Raw genomic sequence first — 13,273 nt, forward strand, 5'->3', positions numbered from 1 at the left:
AAGACATCACTTCTTCTTCTGCCATCCTTAGTCATTATACAGTTCTTTGATGCATAGCAAGAAACTGGTCCCTTTTGTCCATGTGCCCAAAGTATGTGAGATGGAGCTTCAAAATCCTAGCTTCCAAAGAGAAACTTGGGTTCAGTCTCTCCAAGACAGACCTGTTTGTTCTCCTGGCAATTCATGGTATATTCAGTACTCTTCTCCAGCGCCACAACTCAAAGGCATTGATTCATCTGTCATCCTTAGTCATTGTCCAGCTCTTTGATGCATAGTAAGGAGTGATATCCACTTCCTAAACAACATGTCTCTGGAACCTCTGTGAACTTTGATAAATGACAATAGTTACAGACAGGCTTCAGACTTTCTGTTCATAGGGTCGCTATGAGTCGTGCTCGACTCGACAGATAGCAAAACAAACAACATGGCCTGGATCAGGCTCATTGTCGTCTCTAGACAGACATTGTTGCATCTCAGTACTCTGGAGAGGTCCCTAACCACAGATTTTCCCAGTGCAGTTCATCTTTTGATGGTACCAAGAGTGTTGATTGTGAAGCTGAGCCAGCTGAAATTGTTAACAACTTTAGTAATCCTTACTATACATGTCATATTTTGGGTTGCACTGCCAACCTGAAGCATACAGTTCAGATCTACCAGGAGCTTCTCAGAGAATTGGAGGATCAACTCCAGGTCAGTTTCAACTTGTTGGTACATAACAACAATCGTTGTAACTACCACTTTCCAGTTAATTAAATGATCATAATTACTATTTGAAGGTGATTTAATGGTAAGGAGTTGTGCTCAGTCTGCCAGCTGCATAATGAGAGAAAGTTAGGCAGTCTCCTCCCATGTGATTTATTGCCTCGGAAAACTTGAGTGTCAGCTATGAATTGGTTCCAACTTGATGGTACATGGCAACACCAAATATTTGAAATCTAGGTGTATAGGTTGCTTTTGTCACTCTCATATAACCCAACAGTTTCGTTTGAGTGGTCTTTCTACATGGATCTTCTCTATGTTCGTGTAAGTGCTAGATACAACTCGTAACTTTCTTAAAATGGAATGAATAGAGCATCAGATTATTTAACAATAGCTTACCACCTCACCACCACTCATCCACTATTGTTAAGTTGAATTTTAACTCAGCATCCGTAGGACAGACTCATAGGACAAAGTAGGAGAGCCTCCTGGGGTCTCCGATGCTGTCACTCTCTTGGGAAGCATGCTGGGCCGTCGTTCTCCCATGGAGTGGCTGGTGGGTTCAAACTACTGACATGTTGGCTAACTGCCCAACACTTAGTCTATATGCTGCCAAGTTTCCTTAACAAGAAACGTAAGAACCAGTCTCTACATACATTAAATTTCTACATCTCCATGTCATTCCTTTATTCAGCCAATGAGTATTTCCCAACTGCCTGTTCTGTGTGTACAGAGCATGCATGGACTCAGACGTCTATGACAGAGGAAGGTATCCCTTCTATATATTGAATTTCCTATTGCTTTATCCTGAAACTACATTATTCTTTATAGAGTCATCTTCGTAACCTACATTATACAGATGACACAACCTTGCTTGCTGAAAAAGAGGAAGACTTGAAGCACTTTCTGTGGAAGATCAAAACTACAGTCTTCGATATGGATTGCATCTCAACATTAAGAAAACAAAAATTCTCATCACTGGCACAAGAGGTAACATCATGATAGATGGAGAAACAATTGAAACAGTCAGCAACTTCATTTTACTTGTATCCACAATCAACACCCTTGGTAACAGCAGTGAGGAGACTAGGAGATGTATTGCATTGGGAAAGTCTAAAGTCAAGAACCTTTCCAAATTACTGAGGAACATTTACGTCAGTTTGAGGTTTAAAGTGCGCCTGATTCAGGCCATGGTCTTTCCTGTCATTTGCTGTGCATCTGAGAGCTAGATGACAGAAGAAAAATGGATGTCTTTGAGCTGTGGTGTTGGAAAAGAGTACTGGACTACCAAAAGAACAAATAGATATGTCTTGGAGAAGGTGCAGCCAGAATGCTCCTTGAAGACAAAGATGATAAAGATTCATCTCACATACTCTGGGCAGGTTGCTAGGAGAGGCTATTCATGGTAGGAAGGGTGGAGAGACAGTGAGAGAAAGGAAGACCCTCAACCAGATGCACTGACACCATGACTGCAGCAGCAGACTTAAGTTTGTCTGAGATTGTGGAGGTGGCACAGGGTTCAGATTTGTTGTTCAGAGGGTTACTAAGGGTTGTACCCAACTCGATGACACCTAACAACAACAGTCAATCATCACTCAAATGAGCAAGAGGCCCTGTTCTTCTTGTAAAACCACAATTGTAGTACAAATAACACTGTTTCCCTAGTCTTTGAGAGATGAAGTATGTGCTACTAACTAAAAGGTAGGCTTTTCAATGTACCAGCCTCCCTTTGGAGAAAGATGAGTGGTCTACTCATGTTAAGATTTACCTCAGCAGCTGGATGGAGGGTCGCCATGAGTTGGAGCCAACACAACCGCAGTGGGTGGGTTTGGATTTGAGATGGTACAGGCAGGTCATCGGCTTCACTTTGCTGTTTGTCACGATCCACTGAACTGCAAGGTTCAGTAAGAACCAGGACTGTCCTATTCAGTGCTACAGCCCAGCCCCAAAACTGTGCCTCTGTGCACACGCCATCAGTGAGTGAATCCAGGAGGTCATGGGGTAGAAACTGTGAACAGCACTGGAGAACTCACTAGAACATCCAAAAGGTGAGCTGTCTGCATCAAGTGGCTCCAAGTGCAGACATGAATGGAACCAAAATGTTCCCTTCTCACTTTTAGCTCCTTGTTTTTCATTACATACTTCACTGAAGTATCTTGACTGGAAGTTAGCAACCTTCCTGGCTTATTTTAGGTCAATAAACACTTGGTGAGTTCCTATCGACTTAACAAAGTGAATGAAAAGATTTCACTGCATAAATTTTTGCTCCCAGACACTTGGTAAGTATTTTGTGTGGATGTAAAATTAGTACTTTCATAAATTCTAACTGTGGAAGTGTTAGCATGTGAAACAAGAGAAACTCTTAACAAAAAGAAAACAAAGATAACAAAACACAAAACCCACTGTAGTGGTGATGATGCTCCCCGGGTTTCTGAGGCGCAGATCTGCTCAGAACCATGCTGCCCTTCCTCCACCTACAGAGTGGTGGGTGGATCCGAACCATCCACCCCACTACCACTTGTCTTAAATGTAATTAATAGAATTTTGTATTATTTCACAACACGTTATGTACTGTACTATTAGGGCTACTTACAAATAACAAAGAACTATGTAATAAAAAGGGGAGTTCTGGTGGCCTAGCAGTAAGAAGCTGTGCTGCGATCCCAAAGACATGGTTCAAGGCTACTAGCTGCTCCGTGCGAGAGTGATGGGCAGTCTCCTTCCGCACAATTAACTGTCTCTGGAGTTAAACTTTCTGGAGGGTCAGCAGTGTGTCGGTTCCAGCTCAGCGGTATACAACAACAAATTAAAAAACCCCAAACCTTTCCTACCACCAAACTGAGGAGAAAAGGAAAAACTCAGGCTATTGATTTTAGTTTGGCAGCAAGTTGTTTCTCTTTTGACTTTTATGTAAAATTGTTGACTGTTTCCACTTCAATAATCAACACAGTGGTACCAAATAAAATTGTTTTCACACAAACTACAGGCATTTGCCTTAAAACAGGCATCTGTGGTTGATGCCAATGATTAAAGCAATTGGCCACTAACAGAATGGTTGGTAGATCGAGTCCACACAGGTGCCTCAGAAAAAAGGCCTGGTGACTAGATTTCAAATGACCTGCTATTGTGGGCAGTGAGGTTATGCTGATCAGATGATGCAGTGACAGTGGAACATGATCATAGTAACTGATACCATTAAATTATACACCTGAAAAAAAGGGCTAACTTGGCAGATGCAGTGTTTTGTGTATATAAGGGAGCTTACGTAAAAATCTAGTGTTATTAATATGCAGTCTAAAAAAATTGTCGGTGAAATCCCCATGGATCATGATTCTGCTCTGACTGCCAGCTGGGGTTGTCAGTGACTTGGAGTCAATTCAGTGGCAACTGATTTTTTTGTTGTTGTTGCTGTTGTTGTTTTTGGAGTCTGTTTATTCAGGAAATATTTACCAAGCTACTAAGTATTGTAGGCAACTGAATTTTTTCCAATGCTGATGACTCCTAAGTTTTTATCTCCAGAAGGACATCTTCTAAATTCTCAACTAATAAATAACTCCTGTCTTAACCTGCCACAAACAGAACTCTCATTTCCTCTCTTAAGCCTCTGCCTCCCACTGCCTTCCCTCTCAAGAAGTGCCAAATCCATCCTTCCTGCCGCTTAATCCCAAAACTCTAGGCCATCCTGGATACCTTCCTTCCTTATACTGCAGCTGGACCTGCCAGCAAAATCCCACCCATCATCTGCACATAGATTTTCATTATCTCAAACCCACCTCTTCTCCTTACCTCCCTGCCGCCCATGGGACCCAGGCAGGCAGCTCTTGGGCTTCTTCTTTCACCAGACGAGCCGCCTTGCCTGTGCCCCTCAGTATATCCTCAGCAGAGCAGCCCGGCCAGAGCAGACATAGCAGGGAATGCTCATCCTGTTACTCTGTGCAGAACCCTTCCTGACCTTGTCACTTCATTCAGAATAAAACTCCCAAGTCTGCACAATAGCTTTCACATGGTCCAGCTCCACCCACCTTCCCACCTCATCTCTGGCTCCTCTCCCCCACATAGCCCCATCCATAACCCTGACTTCCATTCTGTTTGTTTCTCAGACATGCCATCCATACATCCTCTCCTATAGGCTCTGCACTTCCATTCCTTCTCCTGGCTCATCTCTGCTGCTGAGACCCACACAGTTTGCTCCCTCACTTCACTCACACACTCACATTTTCACACAAATAGTGTGTGTGTGTGGGTGTGTGTGTTAGTATTATAAGGTCTTACACATCACACAGTCCCAAAGCTGCTATTTCCTGTTTGCCTATTCCAGTTATATATATATATTTATATATATATTTATATATATATTTATAGAGAGTTATATGCAAAATACAGTTGACACAAACATCATTTCAAAATATAACAACTCTTAACTAAATCAGCGCCATGCCTCTGCACACATGAACACATGTACACTTGCTGTTCCTCCCGACAGCCTTTTCTCCTTAGCACCCACCAGAATCTAACAGATTATACATTCTTGTTTTACTTACCTGTTTCTGGTCTTCATCCAGTAGGATATACAGTCATGGGACAGGGTTTCCCTCAGTTCTGATCCTTGTAGTATTGACCTGTGCATGCCTGGACATAGGTGGTACATGCCTGGGCACAGGAAGTACATGCCTGGGCACAGGAAGTACATGCCTGGGCATTGGATGTGCATACCTGGACATAGGAGGTGCAAGCCTGGACACAGGAGGCACATCTCTGGACATAGGAGGTGCAAGCCTTGATATAGAAGGTGCATGCCTGGACATAAGAGGTATAAGCCTGGACATAGGAAGTGCTTGTGTGGTCATAGGAGGTGCGTGCCTGGACATAGGAGGTACAAGCCTGGGCACAGGAGGCACATCCCTGGGCATAGAAGGTGCAAGCCTCGATACAGGAGGTGCATGCCTGGGCACAGGAGGTGCATGCCTGGTCATAGGAGGTGCTCCATGAAGTGTTTATTTTAGTGTTTATTTTATTTTGGGTGAAAATATACAGAACAGATCACACTCCCCTTCAACAATTTCTGCATAGTCAGTGACAATGGTCATACCCTGTCACCATTCTCTGTCTTCTCTCAACTGTCTCAAGCCCATTAACTTCGATTCTCTGCCCCATGAGCTTCTGTTCTGTGTTTAGTGTTACTGTTGTCACCCTTACCTGAGACAGGAAATTCTTTAAGAGAGTGTAAGGTACAAGATGAACCTTCTTCATTAATTCTGCTGTCTGTTGTTAGGAAGCTCTGGTGACATAGTCCATAGAACACTGTGCTGCTGGAGGTTCAAATTCGCCAGCAGCTCCTTGGTAGGAAGATAGGCAGTTTCCTCCCATTAGCATTTATAGCTTGGAAATCACTGGAGGGTCACTGTGAATTGGAACCAATTCAAAAGCCGTGAGCCTGAACTTGAAACTGTTGTTTAGTGTACAGATGAGTTTAGGGAAGAGTTTTAAATGAATAAATAAATAAAAATGCATGAACAGAGTCAACTGATTAACCTACAATCAGTCCTTCAGGGTGGAGATTAGTGTATACACTCAGATGCCCCCTCTTGTGCTCTAACAGTTGAACTTGATTCAGTCACAGGACCCCTGCTCCGACCCTTGCATCCTCTCTCTCCATGTAAGTTCATCCTTTTTCTCTATGTAAGTTCTCTGAGAGTGTGATCTGTGCCTGTGCTCAAGGAGCATCTGGTGAGTAAAAGGCATGAGGAATACAAAACCAGCATTTTCCTGTTAGCAAATATTCAGTTGACAAATGCTCCTTGCACAAGGGAGTCGGATGTGCAAAGCTGAGAGACTAAATGTCTTCCTAGTCCTTGAGCAGCTTAAAATCTTCTGGATGCTAATGTACTTAATAATTGTAGGGCGGGAATTGGGCAGGACACGTTTTCCAATGAGTAGGGTCTGCTGTACTTAGGCACCCGACTGAGAATCAAAACATAATCATGGTGTTAGGACAAGACTGATGCAGTGGCTACAGCAGTGAACTCAAGCAGAACAGAGGCTGTGAGGTGCCGCAAGACAGGGCAGGATTCCTCTCTGTACACAGTGGTGCTGTGATTTGCAGTACCTCACAACAGCAGCAGTATTCCCAATGTTCCATATCCAAACTAAACTGTTAACCTATTTCTGAATATCTGACACAGGCAAAAGGAAACCAGCTAACTTTTGTTTCTCTGTTTTTCACAGCTTTTTAAAAAAAAAAAAATTTAAAAAATTTAAGTATGACTTTAAAAATTACTTCCCTTGTAGAAGTCTAAGAGTTATTACTTACCATCGAGTAAGCACTGACCCATAGCTGACTGTCCACTGGGGTTTCGGAGGCAGTTAATCACATAGGAGATGGTCCATCCTTCCCCTGCAGAGCACCTGGCAGATTGGAACCATGTGCTTTTGGGATTGCAGCATATACAGATTCCTACTCCTAGACCACCATAGCTTCCTAGTGATAAAGAAATGTGCTGCTAGTGCAGAAGTATGTGGTTCAAATCCACCAGTTACTCCATGGGAAAAAGATGGGCAATCTCCTCCCATGGTATTTACTGCCCCTAGAAACCTTTCAAGGGGGTCAGCGGTGGGTCAGTTCTGACTTGACAGGATATAGCAATTACAGTATGAATTGTATAATGTCTTTGATTATGAATATATTGATACATCTGTAAATTCAGAAGCTATCATTATTTTTTAATTATCTTGGAAATATAAGGAACGTTCTCCTGAGATTGTGTTTTTACATAAATCATGCATTATTAAGAGTAAATTATTTTTTTCCCCCTACAAGAGAAGTTGCATGTAATGAGGAAAAAAGCCTTGGGTGATAACCATAGGTAAAACACTAGCGTAAAGTAAAAACTTAATAGCATTAAAGAAAACCTCTCTGGTAGCAAATAAAAAAAAATAAAGCAATTCAGTTAAAGTAACCCTGGTGGCATATGTGTTGAGTTGTGCTGCAATCCCAAAGCTACCAGCTGCTCCATGGAAAGGAGCTGAGTAATCTCTCCCTATGTGATTCACAGCCTTTGAAAACCTGCTGAAGGGTCAGCTATGGGTTCTTTCTGACCTGACAGCACACAGGATGTACCTGAAGGTTGGTAGTTTGAACCTACCAGCTGCTCCACAGGAGAAAGATGAGACAGTTGCCTCCCATAAAGATTTATAGCCTGAAAGCGCAATAGAGACTCATCTAGAGTTGAAACGGACTTGAGGAAATGGGTTTGGGGCTTTCTTTCCCTTTTTTTGGTGTTCCTTGGGCATTTTAAAAGTCTGTAACTTCAGATGTCTGTGCAGACCCCTCACACATTTTAGGATGTTCACAGGGCCTTTGCCTGTGATGTTTCCTTCGTGTAGTCATTTGCACGGTGTCCCACATGCTGACAGTAATGGGGCCTGAGTGTGAAGGCTCCTTCAGCAGCTCCTCAGCCGATGGTTTTCTCAGCTTGTTCTCTTCTACAGGCAAACATGCTGAAGACATATTTGGTGAGTTGTTTAATGAGGCCAACAACTTCTACATCAGAGCCAATTCCCTTCAAGACAGGATTGATCGCCTTGCTGTCAAAGTTACGCAGCTGGATTCAACGGTGGAAGAGGGTAGGTAATTGCATGAGAGCAGTGGGCCGGAAGTGATGCTGGCAGGACTGTACTTATTAATTGCTGTGTAATTACTGTTTCTTTTTTTCCTTCCTTGAGGTAGTATACTGGCATTTCTTGTCTTTTCTAAGAATAGCGAGGGAAAAGACCCCCAACATTGGATTCATTAGTGAGTCAAATGTTCCAGCACTGTCTGCTCTATTACACACATCTTAATTTTAAAAGTTACAAATGAAAGATTTGTTTTAAAAGATTCTTCAAATGCTTTCCATACCAAAGTATTCATTTAGGTCACTGGTAGTTATTGTAAATAGTGTTTACCTAAAAATTTTTAATCTCTTTACAGTATGGCCTAACACGCAGGAATGCTGTCCTTCTGTTGGGCTTTGGGGTGAAGATCTGTCCTCAGTACTCTTGATATGGCTCATGTCCTACAAATAATATTCATGAAGCTGCCAATTCTCACATTTTATTAAATTTGGCAGAAGTGGCATTTTTCTGAAGTCCTTTAGGGATTTTAAATATACTAATACTCCCCAAGTGTTGCATTGTTAAACTGATAGTCATTTTATAGTTAAATCTTGAAATCGTAGCTGTACATTAAACAAAATTGAACACTGTCAATAATTCTTTTTTAAACTTTTCATTTTTTTGTGTCTTTTAAATGAAGGACTGAGATTAAATTGAAAAACACATCTGTTTAAAAAATGTATGCACATCTACCACACTTGCAAAGAAATAATGTGCATTTTGTATGGTACTTTATAACCAAGGGCATATAGTTGCACGGTGGTTTCCTGTGCATGCTGTATGTGTGAATGCTTATTTCCCTGTGTGTATTATATGAGAAAATATGGTGCCTGAAGAAAAATACTTAGATTATGAACTATTTTTCCTTCATATACTGTTGGTTAAATTTTCCCTTGTTGCTTTAAAAAGACAGCTGATTTTCTGCTACATTTAGGTAGTATTGCTGCTGTTGGGAGCTGCGGTGTCGCCTCTAATAGTATTGGCTTTAGAAAAAGATCCTCTTTTTAAAACAGGAATTATTAATTTAATTCACCAGTTTTCATTTTAAAAAAGTATGTTTGCAAAGGTCAGAGTAAAATTAGAATTCAAAATTTAAGAAAAATGGAGAGCATTGAAGATGTCAACCATTTTGAACTCTTGCCAATTTTATAACAAGAAGTAGAAGCTAGAAACATTTTCTTTTTAATCTGACTTTCAAGATTTGAATCGTATTTTTTAAAAATTTGGATAACCACCCGCTCTATTCAGATAAGAAGCTCAAGATAAGAAAAAGGAGGGGGGATAAAAAAGAAGCTCAAGATCTTAAACTTGTCAAATTGTCACGGTGATTTTTTTTAACTGTTCATCGTCCTGTGGTTGGAGCGCTGTGATACACTTTACTCTGGATGAGGTTAATCTGTAGACGAAGTTTTCTGAAATGGGGCATCTTCAGTATCTCAAATCCTTAAGTGTCTTCCTCAGTTGAGATTTCACTCAGTTACTTCTTTCTTGTCATGGATGTTATAGTGGTCAGAAGTTAAAAAAATACACTGGGCCTGCTGCTTTTTTGCCTGATGGCTGTGGATAGGTCTCTTTAGTCACTAGGGGTCTAGTGGGCTATAATAGTGCCAATATGCTGCCTCTGTAAGTGTGTTTAAAAATCATTACATGAATTTTAATTAATACATGAAATGTAAGGTATTATACTACTGAAAAGAATAACTAGCCGCTCTCTTTAGACTTTTTTGTAACATAGACACTACTACTGAATTCTAGAGGAACTTTGCTACAGGAGTTTTTGTGAAATTTCACTGTCATTCTGTAATTTTTCCCCCCAAGAAAACTCAGTGCGTTATTTACCCTTGTGTGCTCTTAGCACAAGTATTTTCCACATACATTAGAATGAAATGAATATTAGCTGTTTGGATGGTTCCCTCTGCTAGGATACTGTTTTTATTCTTATACACTTTCACTGCCCCATTGCTGAATTTGTATGCCTGCTACACGATATATTCCTGTATGGTTTCTGGGAAGCAGAATTTAAATAAAGAATGCTTCTCTAATCTTAGGTTCAGTGAAATCATTAGATCCCCATGAAAGAAAGATGGGACTTCTTTCAGAGAGATAGCTGTTACTTATCGCTGAGAAGAAGTGAACTGCATGACTTTAAATGAACAACAGAAGCAGCAGTCCAGTTCAACCAGGAGGTGTTTATGATGGTGATTGAAAGTACACTCCACTTGTAAACAGTTGCAAATATTTCTGTGCAACTCACTGTGGGGCTTGGGGCTTCTCTCTATAAAGTGTCACTGCAGGATATCAACATGAAGAAAGCCTTCAAAAGCTCCACGATCCAGGACCAACAGGTGGTGTCCAAGAACAGCATTCCCAACCCCGTGGCTGACATTTACAATCAGAGTGACAAGCCGCCCCCTCTTAACATCCTCACACCGTACAGGTAGGGGCCCTGGGTCTTGCCCGTCCAGAGAGGGGTTGAGGGAGGCGGGCGGAGCTGTCAGGACGTGGAGCAGAGAAACATCCTCAGGTGCTCATTTGTTTTCAAGAAAAGATATTTTTCCCAACTTGTGGGTAGGAGGGAGGACCTCAATGAAGTGAGTCAGTGTGCAGAATTATGAGAGTTCTAGTCCGTCTGAGTAGGGAAAACTCGCCAGAGAAGTACATGAGCTCCAGTTTGCGATTGTGGTTAGTGGTTTGATTTTGCTTTGTTTTGTTTGTAATTTGAATGAAAGTTTACAAATCATACTGATTTTCTTTCAGTCACTCATTCAGACATTTTGCCTTATAACATTAATTGCAATTGATTAGTGTAATTAATTACAGTGAGCTTTTGAATGAAGACAGTGTAAGTGGAAACCATGCTGCATTGCGTAATGGAGCATGTGGTGACGCTGCTGTTACTTCTATACAGTAAGTTCCACACGATTCATTTGGAATGCAGCAAAAAGCCCATCTCAGCATCTTGCCCTACAAAGGCATTTGTTACTTAATTCAGGGGGGAAAAATTGTGCTTTGCAGCTTTAGGGGTGAAATAGAGTCTGCTACTGTAACTACACTGTCAGGACTACACTTCAGAGGAATGGAGATGAAATAGTGCAATAAATTAATAGGAACCAACCTGAAAATAAATCCTTTAAAAAAAAAATCTCTCCTGCCACATTAATACTTCGTTTCCATAATGTCTACCCCTGTTCCCAGTCTTCCTTCTCCATGCACTTTTCACTGTCCTTCCTTATACATCTTGCTTCTTTTGCCATGATGGGTACTCCTACGGAGGGACGCCGTCGTCATCATCCCCCCAAACCCTGCAAGGCTTATTAGCTTTACTGATGCTCTTCCTTCAGGGCCTGGTGGTATTCGGGGTGCTGTTTAGGATCCAGTGAGGGCTTCATTTGCAGGCTCTGGACCTTCAGAGGGCATCTGTGTTTGCCTCAGCTTGATTTCCCGCCCCTTCTCAGGGCCAGCAGGAGATGACGGGGATCTAGCCTTTACTGCGTCTGTGCCAGGAATTCTCATTCTTTCATTCTCATTCTTTCATTCTCATTGTCTGCCATTTGGCTCTGACTCATAGCAAACCTCTGTTGAGATCCCAAGACTGTAAACTGCAGTGGGAGAAGACTCCCCTTCTTTTTCCTCTGGAGCCACTGTTGGATTTGAAGCAGCAGAGAGATGCGGCCTTTTAGTTAGCATCGCAGCTCACTAAGGACCATTCCTCTAGAGCTTCCTTAGGCTAGGAAAGCAGTAGGGGGAGCTGCATCCCTTCCTTTCTTTGGGGATGGAGAGATTCTAGTAAAATGGAATCTGCTCTCCCTTGGTACTTGCCTTAGGAGAGGGCCAGGATGTAGCTTCATAGGAAGCAGGTGCACTTCTAGGGGGCTGGAGGTCTCGTATATGAATTCACAGATCAGTGATGTACATGAATTGTGGTATGGCATCTCCAGAGCTTCCACCTGGGATTCTGCTTCTGTTCCGTCAATATTTTTCCAAAGTAATTTCTGTTCTACTTTGCACTGTGAGCCACGAAGGCTGACTTATTGAAATATTTCTCTGTGGAGTTACTAACAGAACAGACAACACTAGAAGCTCTTTTGTAAAAGGAAAAGAAACCTCAAACAAAACAGAAAGCCCAGTGGACCACTTACTTGGATTAATGGAGATCCTGATTGAATGTTTGTATTCGTGTTGATGATTCAGAAGTTACAACCACATAGAAATGAATTGACAAGTGTGTGTATTCAAGCTTAGGTAAAATGAAAGTAACTTTGATTCTTAATAATGTCTTTACAAGTAGGCCTGCCATCTCACATCTACTTTTTATTAATCCAGTAATTCTAGAATATAATGTAGTAATGTATTAGAACATAAATCTAAGACTGCACACTCTCAGTATGAGAAGTATAAACATGACTGAAACTTAAATTTTTAGTTGTTATCTTTCTTCTGTATATATTGTCACAGTTAACCATTTGTTTCTGTAGGCCATTTTCTGCCTTCATTGGAGCTATTAACTCAGTAAAATAAATGTACATTTTATGCATCTTAACATTTTGTAGCAACATCCTTCTTGGTCAACATTTTTTTCTGGACTTTCACTCATATTCAAGGACTCATATTTGATTCTTTAAATTGTGATTCAAGTGCAAGTTTACAAAGCAAGCTGCTTTCCCAGTCAACTGTTCACACACATTTTGTTTTGTAACATTAATTCTAGTACCCACACTGTAACCACTCTCCCCCCTTCCTCCTGTGAGTCTCATTTCCATTCATCCTTCTGTCCTACCCCTTTGTGTCTTCTGGGCTTTATCCTTTGGCAGATGCTGCTCTTTTGACCTTAAAAGGTAGTTTACTTCCACTTTAAGAATCATTGTTGAACTTGGATTTTTATTTTGTTGTGGTTCCCCCCCAGTTACATTCTTACACCCAT

The 13,273-nt window shown here is 41.4% G+C and overlaps 1 protein-coding gene across 1 annotated transcript in view; it reads left to right on the plus strand.

Moving 5' to 3' along the window:
- Positions 1–13,273, plus strand: part of WASF3 (WAS protein family, member 3) — a 50,895-nt gene that overhangs the window by 19,079 nt on the left and 18,543 nt on the right. Inside the window, exons 2-3 of the mRNA XM_006894121.1 lie at positions 8,188–8,322; positions 10,636–10,789. Coding sequence (XP_006894183.1) covers positions 8,188–8,322; positions 10,636–10,789 — 289 coding nt within the window. The remainder of the gene's footprint in view (positions 1–8,187; positions 8,323–10,635; positions 10,790–13,273) is intronic.

The sequence above is a fragment of the Elephantulus edwardii genome, unplaced genomic scaffold, assembly GCF_000299155.1.
Source record: "Elephantulus edwardii isolate Elephantulus edwardi_28Jun2011 unplaced genomic scaffold, EleEdw1.0 scaffold00135, whole genome shotgun sequence".
Taxonomy (NCBI): Eukaryota; Metazoa; Chordata; class Mammalia; order Macroscelidea; family Macroscelididae; genus Elephantulus; species Elephantulus edwardii.